Source organism: Salvia hispanica, chromosome 1 (genome assembly GCF_029641045.1).
Source record: "Salvia hispanica isolate PSC_SH4W2 chromosome 1, Shi_PSC_v1, whole genome shotgun sequence".
Taxonomy (NCBI): Eukaryota; Viridiplantae; Streptophyta; class Magnoliopsida; order Lamiales; family Lamiaceae; genus Salvia; species Salvia hispanica.
In genome coordinates this window covers 11,121,698-11,144,103 of record NC_142692.1, presented here as the reverse complement: position 1 = coordinate 11,144,103, position 22,406 = coordinate 11,121,698, and the positions used below count along the sequence as shown (strand labels likewise).

Below are 22,406 nucleotides of genomic sequence, written 5' to 3'. Positions count from 1 at the left end.
CCAACTAAAATAATTGCAAAAATTAATCTTAGAGTTTTTATAAATAAAAAGCATAAACCAAAAGATAATGAGCAAGAGTTCAACAACAACATTCCAACAAAAGCACAATCCAGTCAAGACCAACAAAAAAGTCAAGTACTAATATTAAACCCAATAGCTTTAAACAGGTACAACTCTCGCTCAAAGCACACACTACAAGGAACTAATAAACAAGCAAACAAGGCTAAAAAAACTTTACAACAAACTAGAGCTAAAAAAACCTCTTTAGTTGTTTTTGATTGTGTATTTAAACTTATACTGATTCAAAGGTTTCTAATGTAAAGTGGGACATAATATTATTATTATTATTGTTATTATTGTTATTATTGTTATTATTATTATTAGTTTCTCGTCTCATAAAAATATGGACAATGAGTTGTAAAGTAAGAGAGATGAGTATGGTATGATAAAGTAAGAGATAGGAGGTGAATGATAGTTATAGTAGTGGTTGTGAATAGTAAGATTATTAAATTATAAAATCCATTTTTGGCCCCTACGTTTACCTTAGAAAACTTTTTAGTCATATACATTACGTGTTTGACCTTTTGGTCCCTAACAATATGTTTTGATCAAAATTTAAATTTTTTATATTAAAATTAACAGTCAAACGTGTGACCAAATTACTTATTTGATTATAACTAATTAACCTAATTACCATAATTAATTAATATTAAGATTTAGAAAATATGTTTTTTGGTTAAAAGAAAATTTGCTTAAACTAAAAAAATGACTTGATTATAATTTAATTCACCTAATTCACTTAATTAATTATTATTCTAGATATACTAATAACTACATTTAGCCTCGGTTTACTCCTCGTCATTTTTCCCTAGCCCCGCTTTCCCAGACTCATTTATTCATTTAAACAACGTTACCCAAAAATTTGTGCTAAAAATAAAAGTATGACGGGGTGGGAGTAGCAAATTTATTACTCCCTCCATCGGTGAATGGGAGTCCCATTTTTTTTATTTTAGTCCATCTTTAAATAAGAGTCTTAGTTCATTTTTACTATAAATATAATATAATCTCTCGTTCCACTAACTCATTCCACTCACATTTTCTTTAAAAATAATATATATAAGTGAGACTCTTATTATTTATTTCCACTGCCAAGAATGAGACCCTAAGAGCACTCCCAATGGCGTCGGCGAAAACTCGGCGATTTTTCGCCGAAAATCGCCGAGTTTTCGCCGACCAATGAAAGGAATTCGGCGAAAAATCGGCGATTTTTCTCCCGATTTAACGCCATCCGGCGATTCATCGCCGAAAAATCGCCGAATCATCGCCGCCCACTGTGGGCGCGATTCGGCGATAATTCGGCGTTTTTTTTTTTTTTTGTTTTTTTTTTTTAAACGGCTAAATTTGTTAAATCCACCACTATAAATACTTCCTCTTCCTCCTCCATTCATCACACACAATTCTCTCAATTTTTCAATCTCTTTCTCAATCTTCAATCTTCAAAATTATGAGCTCTAGTAGGAAAAATTCTCGAAAAAGTAAGGGTAAGGGCAAAGAGTCGAGTTCGCAACTTCCCAACACTGATGAAGCAAATGAGCAGTGGATGAGCTCGTTGTTGTCGATGGGTTCATTATAAATCTATTTATTAAACACATTTGTAGAGAAAATTAAATAATATTAAAAATGATGATGTAAAAATGAAATGTTGAGTTAGGGAGAAATAAGGGAGAAATAAGGGAGAAACCATTGGAGCAGTTGGCTAAAAGTTGGCTAAAAACTGGGGATAAATTATGGTGCTGATGTGGCGCTGATGTGGCAGAAATAAGGGAGAAATAAGGGAGTTTTAAGGGAACGGAGTGCTCTAATAGCTGAAGTAGGAATATTATTGTAAATAAAATAAAAATAAAAATATTTATTTGGGGGGGGGGGGGGGGGTTTACATGAAAGGAATCCCAAAACAGTCCATTCCTGCGCCACCAAACGTTAGTTGAGAGTAATTTCCGATCGAAATCTGAACCAATTCTTGCTTCCTCATGCTGCCATTTCACGACTCTGAGGCCATTTAATGGCTTTTCATATAAGAAACTCAAGAATTCCCAAACCCAATCTCTCCGCCACTCGAAATGACGGACCATTCATCGCATCCGGAGAGCAAGTCCATTTACGACACCGGCGAGAAGCTCAAGGAAAGCAAGCTGAAGGTAGCTCTCTGCCCTTGTATCTTCTGCTTGGTTCTGCTGCTGGTAGTCGCATCAATCTTCCTCACTGTCAAATTCCGTCTCTACTGCCACACTCCACTCTTCAACAAAGCCTGCCGTTAGTCAATTCTTTTCTTTCTTTAAAGTCCCAATCTTGCTTTGCTAGATTTAGGCCCTTTTGCAAGTATGCTGGTTCCGATTCTGAAATCGAGAAGGGATCTAATTTTAGGGCTGAGGAGGTGGAGAGGGTTTGTGGGGTGATTGATGAGACGTTTGATGTAGATAGGAATATGGAGGCTGTGTTGGATGAATGCGGCGTTGATTTGAGTCATGAGTTGGTCTTGTGCGTGCTGCCTAGGTTCAGGCATGCTCGAAAGCCCGCGTTTCGATTCTTTTGCTGGGCTTCGGAGCAGCCGGGCTATTCTCATGATTCTGCAACTTACAATGCAATGGTGGATGTTTTGGGGAAGGGTAGGCAGTTTGAGAGCATGGTTTCGTTGATCGAAGAGATGGGGGAGAAAGGGTTGCTGTCGGTGGAGACGTTCATCGTTTGTATCAGAGCATTTGCCTCTGCAAAGGAGAGGAGAAAGGCGGCTGGGGTTCTTGATTTGATGAGTAAGTATAAGTTTAAAGTTGGTGTAGAGGCCATCAATTGCTTGCTGGATGCTTTGGGGAAAGCTGGGCTAGGGAAGGAAGCACACGAATTGTTTCAGCGGTTGGAGCATCGCTTTACTCCGGATTTCAAGACGTATACTGTCTTGCTTAATGGATGGTGTGAGGCGAGGAATCTGATGGAGGCTGGGAGGGTGTGGAATGGGATGGTTGACGGTGGTTTCAAGCCTGATGTTGTTGCACACAATATTATGCTTCGAGGGTTGTTGAAGGGTGGAAAGAGTTGTGATGCAATCAAGTTGTTTGAGGTGATGAAATCTAAGGGTCCATTTCCTAATGTTAGGACATACACAATTTTGATTAACCATCTCTGCAAGCATGGTCAAATGGAAGAAGCTATGAACTACTTGGATGATATGCACAGCTACGGTTGTGAACCGGATGCTACTATATACACGTGTTTGATGATAGGTTTTGGGAACCAAAGGGAGATGGGAATGGTGCACAGGTTGTTGAAGGAGATGAGGGAGAAAGGATGCTCGCCTGATGGGCAGGCGTACAATGGCTTGATCAAGATGATGACGAACCAAAAGATGCCTGATGATGCAGTTGCGATATACAAGAGGATGATCCAAAGCGGCATACAGCCATCCATTCACACTTACAACATGATGATGAAGGCATATTTTGTAGCAAGTAATCCTGAAATGGGATGTGCAGTTTGGGAGGAGATGAAGAGGAAGGGATGTTGTCCTGATGAAAATTCCTACACTGTCTTGATTGGGGGGCTCATACGGCAAGGGAGATCGAACGAGGCCTACGAGTATTTGGAAGAGATGGTTGAGAAAGGGATGAAGGCTCCTCAGCTTGATTACAAGAATATTGCATCTTATTTTTCTGGGCGTAGGAGAAATGCGTTGGATGACTTTGCTGAAAAAGCAAGGTTTTCAGTAAACTCAGAGGTGGCAACTCTCTTTGCCCACTGGCCAAGGCGATTAGGATAACCTTGTAGTTTTGCTGTTGTAAATGTTTGATTTGTGACTTCTTCATTTGACGTTTAGTTATGGCTTCCTATTAAAAACTCAAGATTGCAAGTTGCAAAGTTAACATCAACAAGTAAACCGAGCTTACATATGACGAATTAAAATTTTAAGACTTAAGGTGGAATATCTTAATTTCCAATACATCAAAAGTTTAACATATAAACCCAATTTATATTGCGACAAAGTGGGGTATTGTCCAGCAGGTATTCAAGTTGAACAATTGAAACCAAATTAATATTAGATCTATAATTACGAGTAAGATACACTTGCTATAATTATCATAAGCAGGCAAATTCCACCATTATAAAAAGATTGGATAATTGAAATGTGATTGCTGAGAAGTTGAAACACAATACAACGATACAAGTAGGCTTGACAGTGATGAATAAATTACGATATGAAAAGAGCAGTTCAACAACTAATGTGAAGACACCACGCCGGCCACTATCTGCATTGCTCCCAACGGAAGACACGCCTTCTAGTCCTTGCCAAAATCAGTATTGTAATGTGAGCTTGATTCTAGCTTCTTGGCTTCGTTTAATTTTCTCACGGCCTGTGATATTTTGAGGAACGAAATATCTAGTTATGTACGAGAGATCTGGAAAATAAGTCAGTCCACGAAAAAGAATTCTAACAATGCAATATGTATGATGGCTGCTCCAGGAACAAAGGAAGAACAGATTTGATTTTCTAAGTTACGTTTACTGTATATCGAATTCAGTAGATAACAAGATAGATGCAGGTATCTTTCAAAAATATGGAAGTCAGTGCCGAATTAAATTCAAATATGCAAGAATATCTTTTAACTGGTCTAGATTTGATCAAATGAAATAATTTACCTTCATGAAGTCTTCATGGATGACGTAGTCACGTTCTGCGCGAATTGCTGACATACCAGCTTCAGTACAAATGTTTCGAAGATCAGCTCCATTGAAACCCTGTAAAGGGCAGGATGTCAGCAAAAAAACACTTTAGTGAAAGACAAATAAGCATATTTATCTTACCTCAGCAAGTTTGACAACAGCTTCATAGTCGATTTCTCCATGCTTAGCTATTCCAGACGCATGAATTTTGAGAATTTCCATTCGTGACTGCTCATTTGGCAATGGGATTTCTATTTTCCTATCTAATCTTCCAGGACGAAGAAGTGCTGGGTCCAGAACATCAGGCCTATTTGTTGCCATTATCATTTTAACCTGCATATGATGGTGCACCAATATCATACTGATAGTCAATTGAATTCAATGCAAAATCTATGCATTCTAGATAGAAAATAGACCTATACCTTTCCAAGCTGGTCAAACCCATCAAGCTGGTTTAATAACTCCATCAGAGTTCTTTGAATTTCACGATCAGCACTTGTCCCTTCACTAAAACGACGCCCGCCAATGGCATCAATCTCATCCATAAATATGATGCAAGGCTTCACAAAGAAAAAGTTGTTTTGAATGTAAATCCCTTGTATTATCAATCATATGCACGCTACAGATGAAATATTAAACATATTGAATACATACTTGGTGATCGCGAGCATATCCAAACATTTCCCTGATCAGCCTTGCACTCTCACCTATATATTTATCAATAATAGCACTTGATACAACCTGCATGCCAACAAATATATGAGAAATTGAATAGGATAATAAGCTGTACTATAGAGGGTCTGGAATATTTTTGCCTTTAAGAAATTGGCATCGATGTTACTGGCAATAGCTCTGGCCAACAATGTCTTTCCGGTTCCAGGAGGCCCATAGAGAAGTACACCCTAAAATTTGCAAACAAGAAAAATGTGATATGATAAACCAATGAGCAACAGAATCAGTCAATTGTGTTCTTAAGAGAGCCGCTTACCTTGGGTGGTTTAATTCCAACTCTGATGAAGAGTTCAGGATTCATTAGAGGTAATTCTATAGATTCCCTCAGTTCACGGATTTGATCAGACAGCCCACCTACAGCAGAATAGCTAACATTTCCTGGATCTTCATGAAGCATATTATAGACAACAGGATCTACCTGCAACATACATCAAATTAGAAGAGCCAAGAAAACTCATACAGAACCATCAGCAACGAGTTCTAATAGCTGCATAAGTATAATTTTTTAGCACATATTTGTACCTCACGAGGTAGAGCTCGCATAATCGTGAGAGTTGTCATGTCAAGAACCACCCTAGTGCCTGCTGTAAGTTTATCCTTGTCCACCTTACTGCGGCAACCTACCACATATCTAGGGCCACTGCTTGCTTTGACTATCACTGAAACAGTAATTAAGATGTTATCTTCCCTTCTTAAAAATTGTGAATCTAATACTATTAACAGTATGCTGAAAAACTATGATGATATGATCTCAAAGTGACCTAATCTATCTACATAAGCAAACAAATCTTACAGAAATTGATCGAGCACATCCAAATGACTCTAGTATACAATATTTAAAACATTGTGATCATGCAATTCCAGATCAAGTTATCCACAACTCCTAGGGTAAAGAGTCCAATTCAAAATTCTAAAATGCAAATGCTTCTAAAGCATGACTAAAATGACGAACGCTTACAAACACGTCTTTCTGAAAATCAAAAGATAAAAATAAAAGAGATGTCTTACAACGTTCATTGTCCAGCGGTCTCAGCACTTCACCTATAATCTGTCCAACACTTTGAAGGGACTTCAGATCGTCTTCTGTTTTCGCATACTCCTTCTTTACGGCTCTCAAATTCTCCCTTACTGTTCATGTCATATGTATTTTTCTATGGTCAATAAAATAGTGGACCACAGAATCAAAAATGGAGACACATGAACAAGCAAACCATTGTATACATATATATACTAAGTGTTGCATGTATGTATATATAAACAATTCAGATGGACGATAACACTCTAACTGTACAAGTAGCTTCGTGGGCTTCTTTCAATATAAGTACCACTTCACTCCAACCATGCCAATCTAAGAATTTTATATGCAGTGAAAATTCCAGCACCATTAACGTAACCCAGATCAACAAGAGCTTATCTAGCATATAAGAACTAATACAAAAGACACTACATCTGCTCGTGTCTCTGCACGCAAATGCGAACATTATAATTGTCTAAAAGTGCCAGGTAATCCTCCCAGAAGCCTAACAAAGCAAAAAAAAATGGCAAGTTGGCAACCAACCCTTGATCTAGCTCAACCCCATCACATTCTCATCGATACTTTCAGGTGAGTGTGAGATGGCCAAGCGGTAGAGGTTAATGTTGGGGTCAAAGGTCTCAGGTTCGAGTCCTCCATGGGGCGGCCTTTATTTAAAGTCATTTACCACTAAAAAAAAAGATACTTTCAGAACCAATAGTCTAGTGAGCTGATTTATCTTTTCTTGCGCTATCGTATCCTATGCCGGTGATCTTATTTCATACCTCCTTCAACCTGTCGAAATCCAACCAAACGCTGCCAATTTTACTTTAACACAGAAAAGGGCATGAATTCCTCGTCGTATCAAATTTCAGGATTCTGATCTCATTTTTTAGCTTACCGTCTACTTATCAATCTAAACACTGCCAATTTAATTTTAAGTAGAAACAAAAACGGTGGGATATCAATCACAGTATGCAGACACGTGAAAAAAATGAAATTAATAAAAAATTAGGGTTTAAGAAATTGAAACCAGATCGAACGCGGCCCTCGAGTTCCTTATGGTTCAGAAGCTTTTTCCGGTAATCTGAGATGGCCGATTTCCGGCGGACGGCGTCATCGTTCTCGGTAGTAGCCATTACTACTACTTTTCTGAGGAGAATAGCAAAAAAAATCTATAATTTCTGCACCTTTTGATGCTCTTTACTCGTCTTCCTCCCCAAGAAAGAGTTTTACTCTAATTTATGTTCCTGTTTTATCTTTGGCTATTGTAGAAAAATCTGAATTCGAGCACTTTTTTTATATTAATTTGAAAAGTTAGTACATCAAATATTACTGTACTACTGAATTTTGACTAATATGTTAATTTTCCATTCCAACTATCTCGAATAATTATCGGCAATTTGAAATTGACATGGCAATCGATTTATCTACATGTACATGTTGGATTTTAACTGAAACAATTATTTCAGAGATCTAAAATATGTAAAAGTTAAAAAATGTTTAGAGACTACTATGAACTTTGTCTTCCACTTCCATTCATACATCTAAACAGTTAATGCCTAAAACCCAAGTTTCAGATTCAAGTCGTGTGACACAAACTTAAAAAAGAGAGATGTGTGATAAAATCTAAACACATTCTTATTATATGGAGTAAATAAGGCCATCCCTTTGAATATAAACTTGGCAGCCGGTTTAATAAAAATCAATTGATATAGATAATTATGTTATTTTGATTAGACTTAGTTATAAAAATTATTTGTTCTCCCATAAAAATAGATTTTTTTTGTCAATACTAACAAATTTTAAATTTAAAGTATATTTGGACGATATTCGGCTGACACTAATCGTGTATACTATGTCTATGTTATACCTTATTTTTCTGTTAATTAAGTTGAATAAGACGTTGGTTAAATTTATCATCAAAATAAGGTACTATAGTTTAATGGATAAAAAAAAGGTTTTAATTACACGACTCTCTAAAATTCTTTCAAAAATAAACCATATATAAGCAGAAGTCATTTTATTATTTTCCCCTTAATTGTTGAATGGATTAAAAGTTTACTAGTGCGTATTTCTAATTATTTCCTATATATGCTGAAATAAGATATGCATAATCAAGGCAGGAAGATCGGAGTCGCAGAATGAAGTAAGGCGTAAAGATGAAATATCGGTAACGGAAAGAAAGAGAAAAATGAAAACACACGAAATTCGCTTATAATTTTTGGTTCGCACACCACTCAACCCGCCCCCCTCTCTCTCTCATCCTCATTGCCACTCTTATCCCCGCCCCCTCTCCGACAGGAGGATCAGTTGGAGACATGGAAGACACACCTCCACGGCGGCCTCCCGTCGCCATCCTCCTGGTCTTGCTATTAACATCCTTACCATATTCCGCAGTCGCCGCCCCCGCCTTCACCCCGCCGGACAACTACCTCTTCGACTGCGGAAGCCCCACCCCCACCACCATCCCCGGTGGAAACCGCGTTTTCGTCGGCGATTCCGAAGCCGCTAAATTTTTGGCTTACACTGGCACCGCCATCGCCGCGGCGTCCCCGCAGCCCGACCCGACAGTGCCCTCGCCGATCTACAACACCGCTAGCGTGTTCGAGAAAGCCGCGACTTACACGTTTCACGTGACCCGACCCGGATGGCATTGGATCCGCCTCCATTTTGCCGCCGTCCAGAACAATGCTGGGAAGGATCTCAAAACCGCAAAATTCAAGGTCACCACGGATCGCCTCGTGTTGATACAGAGCTTCGAGAACCCGCCGAGTGCCACGTGGAGCATGAGAGAGTTCCTCGTCAATGTTACCACAGAGCGGTTTTCAGTTATGTTCACCCCCGACCCGGGCAGCTTCGCCTACGTCAGCGCCATTGAGTTCACGTCTGCGCCGGATCTCTTGCTCGGCAATAACGCTGCCGCCGTTTTCCCCAAGGGTGATTATTCTGGCTTGTCCAGCGTGGCTTATCAGATGGCGTACCGGCTCAACGCTGGCGGCCCCCTGATCACGTCGCAGAACGATACATTAGGCCGGAATTGGGAGCCAGATCAACCCTACCTCGACCCCAAATTCATGGGCTCTGCTGCCTCCGTCCAGCCTAACGTCATAACGTACCCTGAGGGCGGGTCACCGCTCATCGCGCCACCCTTGGTTTACGCCACCGCCACCCAGATGGCGGACGCAAACGTTCAGGTGACATTTTTTTTATAATTAATGTATATTCATTGTTTGCATGTTAAATGATAAACAAATTAAAACTAATGTAAATGATGAATTGATTTCATGGTTTTGCAGGTTCCTAATTTCAACATTACATGGAGAATGAAGGTAGATAAATCATTCCAGTATTTCATTCGCCTTCACTTTGCCGACATCGTGAGCAAGGCCGTGAACGAGCTTTACTTCAATGTGTATATAAATGGGAGGCCAGCCATCACCGGTTTGGATCTGTCGACGGTGGCTGGTGGCCTCAGCGCAGCCTATTTCGCCGACTTCGTATTGAACTCAAGCATGGCCACGGGTCTTGATCCATTGACAGTCCAAGTAGGGCCAATGAGCCAACACGTGGGCACCAAAAATGCCCTTCTCAATGGCATTGAGGTGTTCAAGATGAACAATTCCGTAGGCAGTTTGGATGGAGAGTTTGGCGTCAATGGTGAAAGACTTAGTGGCGGCGTCAACGGAACAGTTGCCGCTGTGGGGTTTGCTATGATGTTCGGCGCGTTCGTCGGATTAGGTGCGATGGCGGTGAAGTGGAAGAAGAGGCCTCAAGACTGGCAGGAGAGGAATAGCTTCTCTTCTTGGTTGCTACCCATTCACGCTGGAGATGCGAGCTTTTTATCTGGCAGCAAAACTTCCTTAGGCTCGAGAAAAAGCCAAGTTTTCTCCACAAACATGGGTCTAGGCCGATACTTCTCTTTTGCTGAGTTGCAAGAGGCTACCAATAACTGGGAAGATGCAGGCATCATCGGTGTTGGTGGCTTCGGAAACGTGTATATTGGTACCATCGACGACGGCCTTAAAGTGGCTGTAAAGCGGGGTAATCCGCAGTCGGAGCAGGGGATCAATGAGTTCCAGACAGAGATCCAAATACTTTCGAAACTCAGGCATCGCCATCTAGTCTCGTTGATCGGCTACTGCGATGAGAACGCTGAGATGATCCTAGTCTATGAGTTCATGGCTAATGGACCTCTCAGAGACCATCTCTACGGCAAGGATCTCCCCACATTATCATGGAAACAAAGGCTTGAGGTGTGCATCGGCGCTGCTCGAGGTTTGCATTATCTCCACACAGGGGCAGCTCAAGGCATCATCCACCGCGACGTCAAAAGCACAAACATCTTGCTTGATGAGAACTTGGTCGCAAAGATGGCCGATTTCGGCCTCTCCAAGGATGCCCCAGGGGCTGAGCAAACACACGTCAGCACAGCCGTCAAGGGCAGCTTCGGCTACCTTGACCCCGAGTACTTCCGGAAGCAGCAACTCACAGATAAGTCTGACGTCTACTCATTTGGGGTCGTTCTGCTGGAGGCCCTCTGCGTCCGCCCCGCTATCAACCCTGCATTGCCCAGGGAGCAAGTGAACCTGGCTGAATGGGCAATGCAGTGGAAGAGGAAAGGTCTTCTCGATAAGATCATCGACCCAACGCTGGTGGATCACATCAGCCCTGAGTCTTTGGCAAAATTCGCCGAGGCTGCCGAGAAATGCCTGGCAGAGTATGGGGTGGACAGGCCGAGCATGGGCGATGTGCTCTGGAATTTGGAGTACTCGCTCCAAATGCAGGAGTCCTGGTTGCAGGAACATGGAGACGTGGAAAAAACCCCGTCTTCACCACACGTGGTTGTCCCTACTATCGAGAAAGATGCTCCTGCTTCTGAGCCTGCACCACTTACTGCAGCTGATATTGTGCCGCCGTCAAATATTGAGGAGGGCAGACCTGAAGGTGAAGCTCAAGCCATCGAAGAACATTCTGGAACAGCTATGTTTGCTCAGTTTGCAGCTCTCAACGGCCGCTAGATGCCACACCAGATCCTCTGTTGTCAAAATGTATCACTATGATTTGATCACTACAATGCCCACGTGTAAGTGGATATATCATATATACTTTACATGATTTTCTGTAAGCTGGTTGTAACATTATTGTTAATATTATTGTTATAAATCAATATTGTTAGGTGGGGAATGCAGTCGTAGCCATGTTTATGTGCTTCATTTTTCATCACCCTTTTTGTAATATATACACATCACTTTACGGGATATTAATGTATGGTATTATCATCTATTTCTGTTTGATTTCTCAATGCATTTTAATGAATATAAACTTCTATGTATTGTTAGTGGCAGATGGAGGTGAGGTCGACCGACCCTACCGCCATCCATAGTTGCCACCATGGTCGGGTCGGAGGCCTTCAGAGCTGCTCCGCCTCAAATTGTCAGCAGCCTTTGGACGAGTTGGATATGTTTGCAGCTCAGATTGGACGAAATATTTTTTCAAATAACACTAATTTTGAAACTAATTTGGTGTTGGGCTGGAAAAGAAAAAAACTATAATGTGGAAGAAGTAGGGGTGACAACTATAAGTAAAAGAAAAATTATCTCTCCCAAGACTTATTGAACGCATCCAACATTTGCTCATACTTACTGGGCTTTCCATTAACCTTAGATTGCACTTTCTTTGAAAATGGGTTCGAAGTGATGGCAAAGTTGATGGATCTACCATAAGGTTTCTATGTGAACCACATAGAAAATGTCATTGTAGACATTGGGTGAACGAGAGATGCAAAATATGTTGACAAGATGGAAAAAATAAGTTATTTATTCTGTTGGATTGTTTTTCATAAATTGATAGTACTAAGATGATATGAGATTGACAATACGATTTTGTTCTCGCAATTGAAATGAACGAGGTTATGTTTGGATAATTTTGGTGGTGGAGGTGGAAGGTGGTGGTTTCTTAATTTAGAGATTTTACTTGATGAAGTTTGGAGTTTGTAGTTCGTAGTTTATAGTTTGTAGTTTGTAGCCTTCTTGGCACGTATAAGGCCATCCGCATCCCTGCCTCTTATTCGTCTCTTAACCGTCTCATCTCTTCATTATTCATGGGCCTCACTGTACTTTTCATCCCATCTTTTTACTATTCATGGGTCTCACTGTACTTTTCACCCCATCTCTTAACTAAGAGACAACACCTGCATCCCTCCATCTCTTAACCATCTCATCCCTTAACTATTCATTCAATTTCATTTTTTTTAATTCCAACAAATTCAATTAATAAAAACACACTTCATTAAATAAAATAAAAATTACAATTTAAAGGCCTAAAAAATTAAAAATACATAATTAAAATCATAAAAAAACAAAAAAAAAACACACCATTAAAAAAATTTGAGTGAGAATAGAGAGTTTTTTTAAGGTGGATAATTTGTGGGATAGAAGTGATTGGAGGCTTTAAAAAAATTGTAAAAAAAATACAAATTTGAAAAAAAACGGCTATAAACGGTTTGTATAATTTTTGGAATTTTTTTATATATATATTTTTTAATTTTTGAATTTTTTCTGATTTTTTTTTAAAAAAATAAAATAAATTTTAACGGATATAAACGACGCCCACTCGCCGGTCGGCGAGTGGGCGTCGCGTGGCGAGACGTCTTGAGGCCGGCCTCTTCGGAAGAAGACACGGGACGAGATGTCCCGTCTTGTCGAGACGAGATGGAGGCCGCATCGCCGTCTCGATGCTATCTTGTCTTTTCGAGACGAAATTGAGCCCGCATCGAGACGCGATACGGATGCTCTAATCATTTGGAGTTTGTAGTTTGAATGGTAATCATAGGAAGTCGTCCTTGAGTTTGGCCTCGTCGTCTTCGTAATTTAAAGCTCCGTTAATGTTATTTATTTTGATAAGAAAATCAAAGTAATTTTATAACTTAATCTATCAATAAAGTTTCAGTACCTTGATTTTTAATCATATAGTAGTATTAGTATAGTACTCGTACTTATTTTATTTTTATTTTCACTACCTACTTTTTTATATCGGAGAATCAAATTTGACAAGAATATTTTCCATTACGGCTCATGTTAGGACTTAGGAGATCCAAATGCTTATAAGAACACTCAAATCCATTATGAGTTGTAAATAATGGGCCCTTATTGGGCCTGGAGTGGGCGGTCATAAACCTCGGTAAAAAATCTATCCAGAAATCGGCGTCTCCACCGGCGTGATACCCGACAACAAACTTGCGCTTCGAATTCTGCATTTTTCTTTTGATTTCTTCCTCTTTATCGTCGAGTTTCCTTTTCAACTAGAACCGGCGATGGGAAAAAAACAAGAGCTTCAAGGGCGGAGCTGAAAATCAACAATCTCCTTCCACCATTTTCGTTGCGAATTTGCCGTTTTCATTAACTAACGCTCAGGTTAACTTCTCACATACTGATTTTTGCTTTGTGTTTCCTGTAAGATTATTGTTTGTGTGATAAATATGAACACATTTGCTATTTCCGTAGCAATCAATAAGTTGATGAGATTAATTTGATCGTGAGTTGTCCTGATGTTCTAGTTGGAAGAAGCGTTCAGTGATGTCGGACCAATACGACAGTGCTTTATGGTCATGAAGAAGGGTATGTGGAGTTTATGTAGATTGAATTGATTCTGCAGGTTAGATTATACCATATATTCCCCCCTAACTTCATGCTTCTCTTTGCTGTTCTATTATATGCTAGGGTCAACTGAACACCGAGGATTTGGCTATGTTCAGTTGTAAGTTGCTTTTGGATTTTGAGACATCCTTTTGTCTGAACTGGAACGATGTCGCTGATACATGATTTCTAAATTGAATACAGTGCTGTTGTTGAAGATGCAAATCGTGCCATTGAGCTTAAAAATGGTTCAACCCTTGGTGGTAGAAAGATTGTGGCTAGACTAGCTGCACATCGTGCTCCACTTGAGCAACGCCGAGCTAAAGACAATCAAGGTCTTGTGAGTATGTTATTGGACAAAACATTTTTCATTTTAGAATTTTCTGTTGTCTAGAGTGTAACTTGTGTGGTTGGTGTTGATGTCTTATTTCTTGCCTTCTCCCTGTTATGTGATCATATTAGAGAAGGAATGACAATGTTTCAATCTCTTGTTTTTCACTCTCCTAGGCCAATCGGAGGAAGCTGTCCAAACAAAGAATGACAAAGCTGTTGAAAACTCAGTTGAAGACAAGGCTGTTGAAACAGCAGTTGAAGACAAATCTGTTAAAACTGCAGTTGCAGGCAAAGCTGTTAAAGCAGCAGTTGCAGACAAACCTGAAAAGACTCCAAGTATTAAAGGAAAAGGTTCTGCTTCTGATTGCACAATTTTAGTAAGTGCTTGGAACTTTAGAGGCATGGATATGCAATGGATGGGGGATGGATTTCATTACCCCTCTTGTATGGGGTATATTGCATTCCCAGTTGCAAGTAATTGTCGAGGAATCATTACCTGACGCAAAAAACTACCATACTTCACTGCCATTCCTTGTCTCCTAAAGCCCAACACCAAACACATTCCCATATGCTCAAAAATCAAATTTCCAGTTACAATTTCATCACTATCAATTTGTAATGAATAGGTGCTGCAAGGGAGAAAAGAAAAATGGAGGATGTTTCGACTGCTGCCCTTGGCGAAGCAAAAAAATCAGAAAAACAAAGGTTTAGTTACGAACATCGTGATTGAGAACCTATGATGCAATCACTGTATTTAAGTTTTATAGTAGTCTGCTCAATCAATTGCTCTGGGCTTAACTTAAAAGTTAAATTTAAACAGGTTGCTAAGACTGTAATATGTGGTAATATCCTTAATAACGATATGGCCGAGGAAGTACATCATGTAGCAAGAGAGCTTGGGATTGTATGCTCTGTCACTTACCCACTTCCAGAGGGAGAACTTCAACACCACGGTAAAAAGAAACTTGAATAATCTTTCTTACTGAACATTCAGGCATTGTACACATACATGATTGACTCAGGGATCTCTCTCTCATTCTTTTCTGGTTTTTACAAGCAAATTGCTCCTGTATATTGATTTAAGTGGTGTGAGAATAATATAAACAAGCTGCAGTTGTAGAGATTGTTACCACCATTTAATACTGTGAGAAAATCCTCAGGAAAGTTGCCTTATTTTGGTGAAATTGCTTTTCAGATAGTTTATCAATATTATGTTATTGCCCATCTTTGGCACATTAAATAACTGACTTTCTAAATGATTCTCGGATTCTTACAATGTTTAGTGCTCATCCTTGCATTTTCATTCTATTTTGCTCATAGTTTACTGCTTCAGAAATACCATACTTGTGGTGCTGTATGCTTGCTGTCCATACCTTAAATTGAAAATCAATATATCTAGTTATAAGTATTCTAGCAGTACATGTAGATGCTGTTTCATATCCTACCTTATAATTTCTCATTTTCTTTAGCCTCTGGGTGCTTGTATGTGATATTTGGTGTGGTAATATCTACTGATTTATGTGAAATTTTCAGGGCTAGCTCAAGATGGATGCAAAATGAACGGTTCCTCTGTACTTTATACAAGTGTAAAATCAGCTCGTGCGTGTGTTGCAGCACTGCACCAGAAAGAGATACAAGGGACATCTGTTTGGGCACGCCAACTTGGTGGAGAGGTAGAGATACATTTTATTCTCCGGGTTTTCCCATTTGATCAAATTGTGTGGTGATCTTTGCTTACAAAAAGACGCACGGTTATGGACTTATGTTTCACTTATTGTATGGATTTTAACAATTCTCAAAACTCTGCATCTTTATTGTGTAAAGCATGTCTTTGGCTGTAGGGTTGGTTGGCGGAGGTTAAGTCTGTATTGCCAATATTCTACGCGACTATTTTGTTCGAACAAGTTTAACAAAAAACAAATTAAGTCTGTATTGCCAGTATTCTATGAAACTACTCTGGCTCACTCCATTGTTCAATACAAGCCAGCTTATATTTGTTCTAAGGGGTAACATAAGCCTGATGTAGTTTGGCATTGATGTGAATCTTCTTGGTCCCTCAGTAGACCTGGAAGTTAATTATTGAAAACTCGTGCACCAGACAACCACAAGTTTGGTTTATGTCTAATTCTTCAGGGTTGAATTGTTCTTTTTATTGCTGAACTTTTTTTCTTACAGTTCTCTTAAATAACACACAAAAAAATATTGCAAATAGGTCTCCTGATTGCATATTACTTTTCTGGTTGAAATACTTGAATTCTCTAAGTTGTGTCGACTTTCTATTGAGTGGGTTGAGGTTGATCAAATCTGCTTCTGCAAATAACCGGCCATAATCAGGTTGAGCAAATTCAGATTGTGCTATCTTTTGTTTTTGAACTTCTGACCTTTTGTCCATATTAGATGTTCCATTTTGTAGCTTAGACATTTATAGTTGTTGGTTGCTACTTATTGCTTCATTTCCTATTAGCCATTATATATGGTTTATTCTGAATGCCTTTGTTAGTTATCATGATTTTTCACCAAGAAATGTTTTGAATGTGTTGTCCCAGGGTTCTAAAACTCAGAAGTGGAAGCTTATCGTGAGAAATCTTCCATTCAAGGTTCTTTTCATAATCATACACAGATGTTTTGGATTTTTAAGTTTGATAATCATCGGGTGTCTGGGTTGTATTTCCAGTGCTTGCTTTACACTTTTGGAAGATCTTTCTCAGTAATTGGTCATTCTTGTTGACTATTTCTTTGCAGGCTAAAGTGGCTGAGATAAGAGAGATGTTTGCTACTGTAGGATTTGTTTGGGATGTAGTTATTCCTCAAAATTCTGAGACTGGGTATTCCTATGTAAATTCGTTTGAGTTATTCGTCCCTTGACTTGCATTTACTATTTTACTTATTCTTTGCTTCTATTTGGCCCTTTACAGGTCATCTAAAGGATTCGCATTTGTTAAATTCACATCAAAGCAAGATGCAGAAAAGGTTGGTTTACTGCAAAAAAAATTGCTATGAAATTCCTTTTGGTAATGTGGTCCGTTAGCCTAGGAAATAGCCTGACATTTTTTCTATTGCAGATAAAGAAACCAAAATAATGAGAAAGAGGCTAAGTTAAAAATTGGTGATTGAGAGCACAGATATTGGCTAATATATAAGTTTCAGCTTGTATGAATAGTATACCTGATGTAGAGATATTCTGATTTAGCTTGTGTTGCGTTGCCTGCTGCTATTATACTCCAGGGATTTGTTGCAAGTTTTGATGGAAAAGATAGTCTAACGCTTTGGGTCTTACATGTAAATAATCTGATAACATTTTGTGCCTTACGTATTTGAGAAGAGGGTAGAAAAGAGTACAACTCTTGGTCATTGACAACTTGCACTGTGTGGGATATTCTCTCCCAGACATAACTGATCATTGAATTTCTGCTGTAATCATAAGTTTATCAGGACATGATAGGTATATCTTTGATTTTACTTGTGCAGGCCATCCAGAACTTAAATGGGAAAAAATTTGGTAAAAGACCAATTGCTGTTGATTGGGCTGTTTCAAAAAAGATCTATGCATCTTGCAATAATACTGTCGCCGCCACAGTGGATGGTATTCTTCATTTTCTTCCTCTTAATGAATGTACTTAGCTTTCTCATGCTTTCTATCTCCATTACTTTCTTCTCTTTTTTAAATTGAGCACTCAAGTGCCATGAGTTTTTATTTGCCCAGTGCTTTATTCTGCGAGTAACGTTATGGAGTGGGTTTAGTTATGTGCTTATTTGTAGTGCGCACTGCCATACCACATAAGTTGCCATCTTTTTTTAGTTTTTTGTACTTTATCACTTAGCCGGTTGCCATAAAATATCCTGAAGACTAGTTACGATGCCATTTTCTTTTTCAGGGAAGGAGGAAGATGATGGTAGCAGTAGTGAATCAGAGGGCAATGATGAAGAATCATTCATAAAACCTGAAGTGGATTGTGATAATTCTACTGATGAGTCCGATTCCTTTGACAAGGATGGGAGTAAAAGTGAAATTAATTTTGAAGAAGAAGCAGAGATAACAAAAAATTTACTTCAGAACATTATTTCTTCATCTTCTGGAAATGTTGATGGTGGTGATGATTCCGGATTGTCTAGAGGAAACATCGGTAAATCCATGCCAGGTGAAAGTAAGTCTTCTGTTGCATTGGACACCCAGGTTGCCACTACCATGAGTGTTAGTGAAGAAAAACCTAACATAACAAACCCCCAAGGGGAAGAAGAGTTGCAGCGAACGATTTTCATTAGCAATCTTCCTTTTGATATCACTGTTGAGGAAGTGAAACAACGTTTTTTGGCATTTGGTGGAGTGGAGACTTTTATGCTAGTTCTTCATCCATTTACAAAGTAAGGATATTGCATTTTGTTTTATGGTTTATTATTTAAATATAATCAAGGTTTATGTGAGCTTATCGTCTTTGCAGGCGCCCAAGAGGAACTGGATTTCTCAAGTTTACAACAATAGATGCGGTCAGTGCTGCACTGTCAGCAGCCGACACAGTAGCTGGTCTGGGGATCTTAATAAAAGGCCGACCAGTGAAAGTACTGAAGGCTCTGGACAAAAAAACAGCTAATGATAAGGCACTGGATAAGGCAAAGAAAGATGACGGTGACCACCGCAATGTTTACCTGGCTAAGGTTTGTCTCCATATTTTTCTCATTTCCTATCAATCGCCTTCTTATTAACATTTGACCTGTTGATAGAACAGAACAAGGCATCTATAGTTCTCACATGTTGAAGTGTAATGAGACCCAGATTTATGTTTGGTCTTCTCTTCCAGGAGGGTTATATAATGGACGGAATGCCTGCTGCAGTAGGAGTTTCAGCAAGTGATCTGACAAAAAGGAAGAAGTAGGTCTTCGAAGCTCTTCTCTAAATATGTTCAAGATGAAAATTTGAAAACATGGACACTCTAATATAATATGAAAAAGTGCCAAAAAATAAATCAAGTTCTCTGTTTCACCAGATTTTGTGATTGCTTCTTTTGTGATTTGTAGAACATTGAAAGATAGACATATGTAGAAAAGTATATATAGACATATTAGAGCTATCATGTGCAGTAGATTTTTTTTTTCTTTTCGTATATGATGATCTGCTGCTGTCTCATATTGTAGGTTACATGAAGATAAGATGTCTAAGCTTCAATCTCCAAACTTCCGAGTATCAGAGACAAGGCTTATTGTATACAATGTGCCAAAGACTAAGAATGAAAGAGATCTGAAAAATCTTTGTATGAATGCAGTAATTTCTCGTGCAACAAAGCAAAAGCCAGTAATTCGACAGGTTGGAAACTTAGTAGCTAGTTTTCTTGTACTAATGCAGTTGTTGACAGGCTTGATTTGTTTAGTTGACATTTATTTTATAATCTAACTTTTTCTGCAAGTAAAGATAAAGATCTTGAAGGATTCAAAAGTTCGAAAAGAAGGTGAAAAAAGTTGCCCGCGTGGAGTGGCTTTCTTAGAGTTCACAGAGCATCAACATGCACTCGTGGCCCTGAGAGTTCTTAATAATAACCCTGGTCAGTCTTCCTCTAGCTAGTTATAGTATCAATTACAATTCTCAGCTCTGTTATTAGATCCATGCCATGTGGCATCTTGCAACAAGGAGCCGAAACTTTTGCAATTTGTCTCAACAAAAATTAATGCATCATTGATGGCTTGTAGATATCTTTGGTCCTGAACATCGCCCCATTGTGGAGTTTGCACTAGATAATGTGCAGAAGCTGAAGCTTCGGGCAGAAAAGATTCAAGCACAACAACTGCAGGGCCCCCAAGATGCTAGTGGGAATTTTCGGCAAAGTGATCATATAGGCAGAGGGGGTTCCATTGCAAACTCAAACTCAAGAATACGCAATAGAGACGGAGATGCCTCGATGAGGACTTACAATAACAAAAGAGGGGAATTGGCGAGCAAAGCAATGGTCGCTGGGCAAGGTCCTAGAAAAGTTGCAAAGAGCAGAGTTTCTGTGCCCAAGAAGAAGTCCAGCATTAAAGTTTCTGATCAGGGGAATGGAAGAGAGTCAGGTGGTCAGGAGCTTATACCAAGCAATACTATGACTAAGAACGAAGGAAGAGACGCTGGCGTGCCCAGAAGAAGGATGCCTCGTGAGCAATTGGAACAATCAACGGAAGGAGATGGCGGTGAGCGGAGCAGGAAACGCAGGAAAAGAAACGATCCGATAGGGCGCGATGTAACAGATAAACTGGACAAGCTTATTGAACAGTACAGGACCAAATTCACCGGAAGCAGTTCTACCCAATCTGGTAGTAAAAAGCAAGGCACCAAGACTCTTAAAAGATGGTTTCAGTCATAATATGTGTGTTTAGCAGTCCTTCATATTTTGATCCAAATGCAATATTGTAGCATGAAAAGAGAAATCAAGAAACTCCACTGAATGTATTTGGTGCATCGACAATTGAAAATGCATAGTGGTTAGTGGATTTTGGAGCTGAGTAATTGTTGCCAACTTTTCTCATGTGGAGTCGGTATCAATTGATAGACAGGAAAGTAGTAGTAATAAATAAACTTATGTAGTATGAGTAAAATTTAATGCAGTTTGACAATAATAGAGTAGAATGATGACGGTTTATAAGTGCATAATATAGGAGTAGTTGCCAAAAGAGAGTTTGTATTTAATATTTTCTTGTATTCCTAAAATACAGTTAGACTGAGGCACTGAGTACTCAATTATTCTTCCCATAGACGTTTTCCTCGTCATGAGAAAATAATTGTGGCCATAAAATTAAAAAATCCCATTGTAACCACTTATTTTCTGTTGTACTGTAGTAAAAGTTGCACCTCCCACATCTCTTTCTCTCTCGATATCATATAATGTATGAATGAAATAGTGACAGCAGCAATGCTTATCCTATCCCATTTGTAGGGCAATAAGGAATGATGGTAAGGAATGGTTGTGTGAAACCTAAGGTTGAAGCCACATGGAAGTGATAGAGCTTTTCTCCACTTATGTTCATATGTTTCAATCCTCCTCAATTATTAGGTATCATCAATCATCCACTTCTGCTAAATAATGTGAAAATACATAGTAAAATTAATTGATGGGTGGCGCGATGTGTGTTTTATGTTGTGTAGGTAGAGTAGTATTTAATGAGGAGGTGCAGTGCATTTTGGTAGTAATGTAGAGAAGAGCTAGTTATCATGCATTCTTATTTACTTAAGTTGCTGACATTCTCGTTCACCCAGAATCCGTCGCTTTCATACTTTCATTCTCATCTCACTATTCTCCAGCTGTTATATACTCTTGCAAGGATTACAAAGCCATATTGTGAGGAGGGCCAAATTCTTTCGATCCAGTTGGATATATTGCCATTTTATTTCATCACTGATCACAAATACTCCCACTATTTATTTGGACATGACAAAAATTAAAGATTCATATTTTATACTACTACTATTTCACTATTTGTGTTTATATAGCATGGGATTATATTTATATATCACTTCCCACATCATACAATGTTTCATGTATAAAGGATAAATAAATAAAAATAGATTAGTACTACGATCGATTTAATAATCTATCAATTAAGAATATTGGTTGCAACTAAACGTGACAACTAAAATAATATTGATGGCTCGACTGTTGTCTGTTTGTGTGCGCTGAACATGGATCAACAGCATATAGCATATGTCCATAAAAAAGTTTCTGATTAATAGTATTAATAAAGATATACTATGTGACCATGTGGGGTGGTGGAGGGTAGGGTTGGGAGGGTCCTATCACTTTATTCTGATTAATAGTATTAATAAAGATAGAAAAGTTTCTGCAAGGCTTATCATTTTGCTTCACGTCACATTTTATTAATCAATCAATAGGAAATTTGAGCACCGACAGAGATAATCTTTTTTTATTTACCACCTTATTATAATCTTGATCTTAAAATGTGTAAACATTCTAATGATCCTTATTTTTCCCTTTCTTATATTTTTATTTTATAGTAAA

At 38.8% G+C, this 22,406-nt stretch overlaps 4 protein-coding genes across 4 annotated transcripts; 3 read left to right on the top strand and 1 right to left on the bottom strand.

The window, feature by feature from the left end:
• The first annotated feature begins 1,944 nt into the window (after nt 1-1,944).
• Nucleotides 1,945-3,893, top strand: LOC125222897 (uncharacterized). The gene has a single exon (XM_048125776.2). It carries the CDS (start codon nt 2,063-2,065, stop codon nt 3,809-3,811), a length of 1,749 nt encoding a protein of 582 aa, XP_047981733.1. The 5' UTR covers nt 1,945-2,062; the 3' UTR covers nt 3,812-3,893.
• Nucleotides 3,894-4,151: 258 nt separating this feature from the next.
• LOC125222898 (26S proteasome regulatory subunit S10B homolog B-like) lies at nt 4,152-7,731 on the bottom strand. The gene is made up of 10 exons (XM_048125778.2): nt 7,491-7,731; nt 6,454-6,573; nt 5,968-6,104; nt 5,702-5,863; nt 5,529-5,615; nt 5,368-5,454; nt 5,136-5,273; nt 4,855-5,046; nt 4,690-4,788; nt 4,152-4,403 (listed from the first exon to the last, which is right to left on the bottom strand). Exons 1-10 carry the CDS (start codon nt 7,594-7,596, stop codon nt 4,329-4,331), a joined length of 1,203 nt encoding a protein of 400 aa, XP_047981735.1. The 5' UTR covers nt 7,597-7,731; the 3' UTR covers nt 4,152-4,328.
• A 995-nt stretch (nt 7,732-8,726) lies between these two features.
• On the top strand, nt 8,727-11,644 carry LOC125222896 (putative receptor-like protein kinase At2g21480). Its single transcript, XM_048125775.2, has 2 exons — nt 8,727-9,654; nt 9,757-11,644. The coding sequence occupies exons 1-2, from the start codon at nt 8,779-8,781 to the stop codon at nt 11,476-11,478; spliced, it is 2,598 nt and encodes an 865-aa protein (XP_047981732.1). The 5' UTR covers nt 8,727-8,778; the 3' UTR covers nt 11,479-11,644.
• Nucleotides 11,645-11,851: 207 nt separating this feature from the next.
• On the top strand, nt 11,852-20,895 carry LOC125221273 (uncharacterized). Its single transcript, XM_089059700.1, has 19 exons — nt 11,852-11,893; nt 13,765-13,872; nt 14,016-14,076; nt 14,179-14,215; nt 14,299-14,438; nt 14,602-14,778; nt 15,054-15,137; nt 15,234-15,380; nt 15,961-16,100; nt 16,974-17,024; nt 17,170-17,252; nt 17,343-17,397; nt 17,896-18,010; nt 18,303-18,789; nt 18,867-19,080; nt 19,224-19,294; nt 19,558-19,726; nt 19,832-19,961; nt 20,107-20,895. The coding sequence occupies exons 1-19, from the start codon at nt 11,852-11,854 to the stop codon at nt 20,754-20,756; spliced, it is 2,961 nt and encodes a 986-aa protein (XP_088915826.1). The 3' UTR covers nt 20,757-20,895.
• Nucleotides 20,896-22,406: the final 1,511 nt, after the last annotated feature.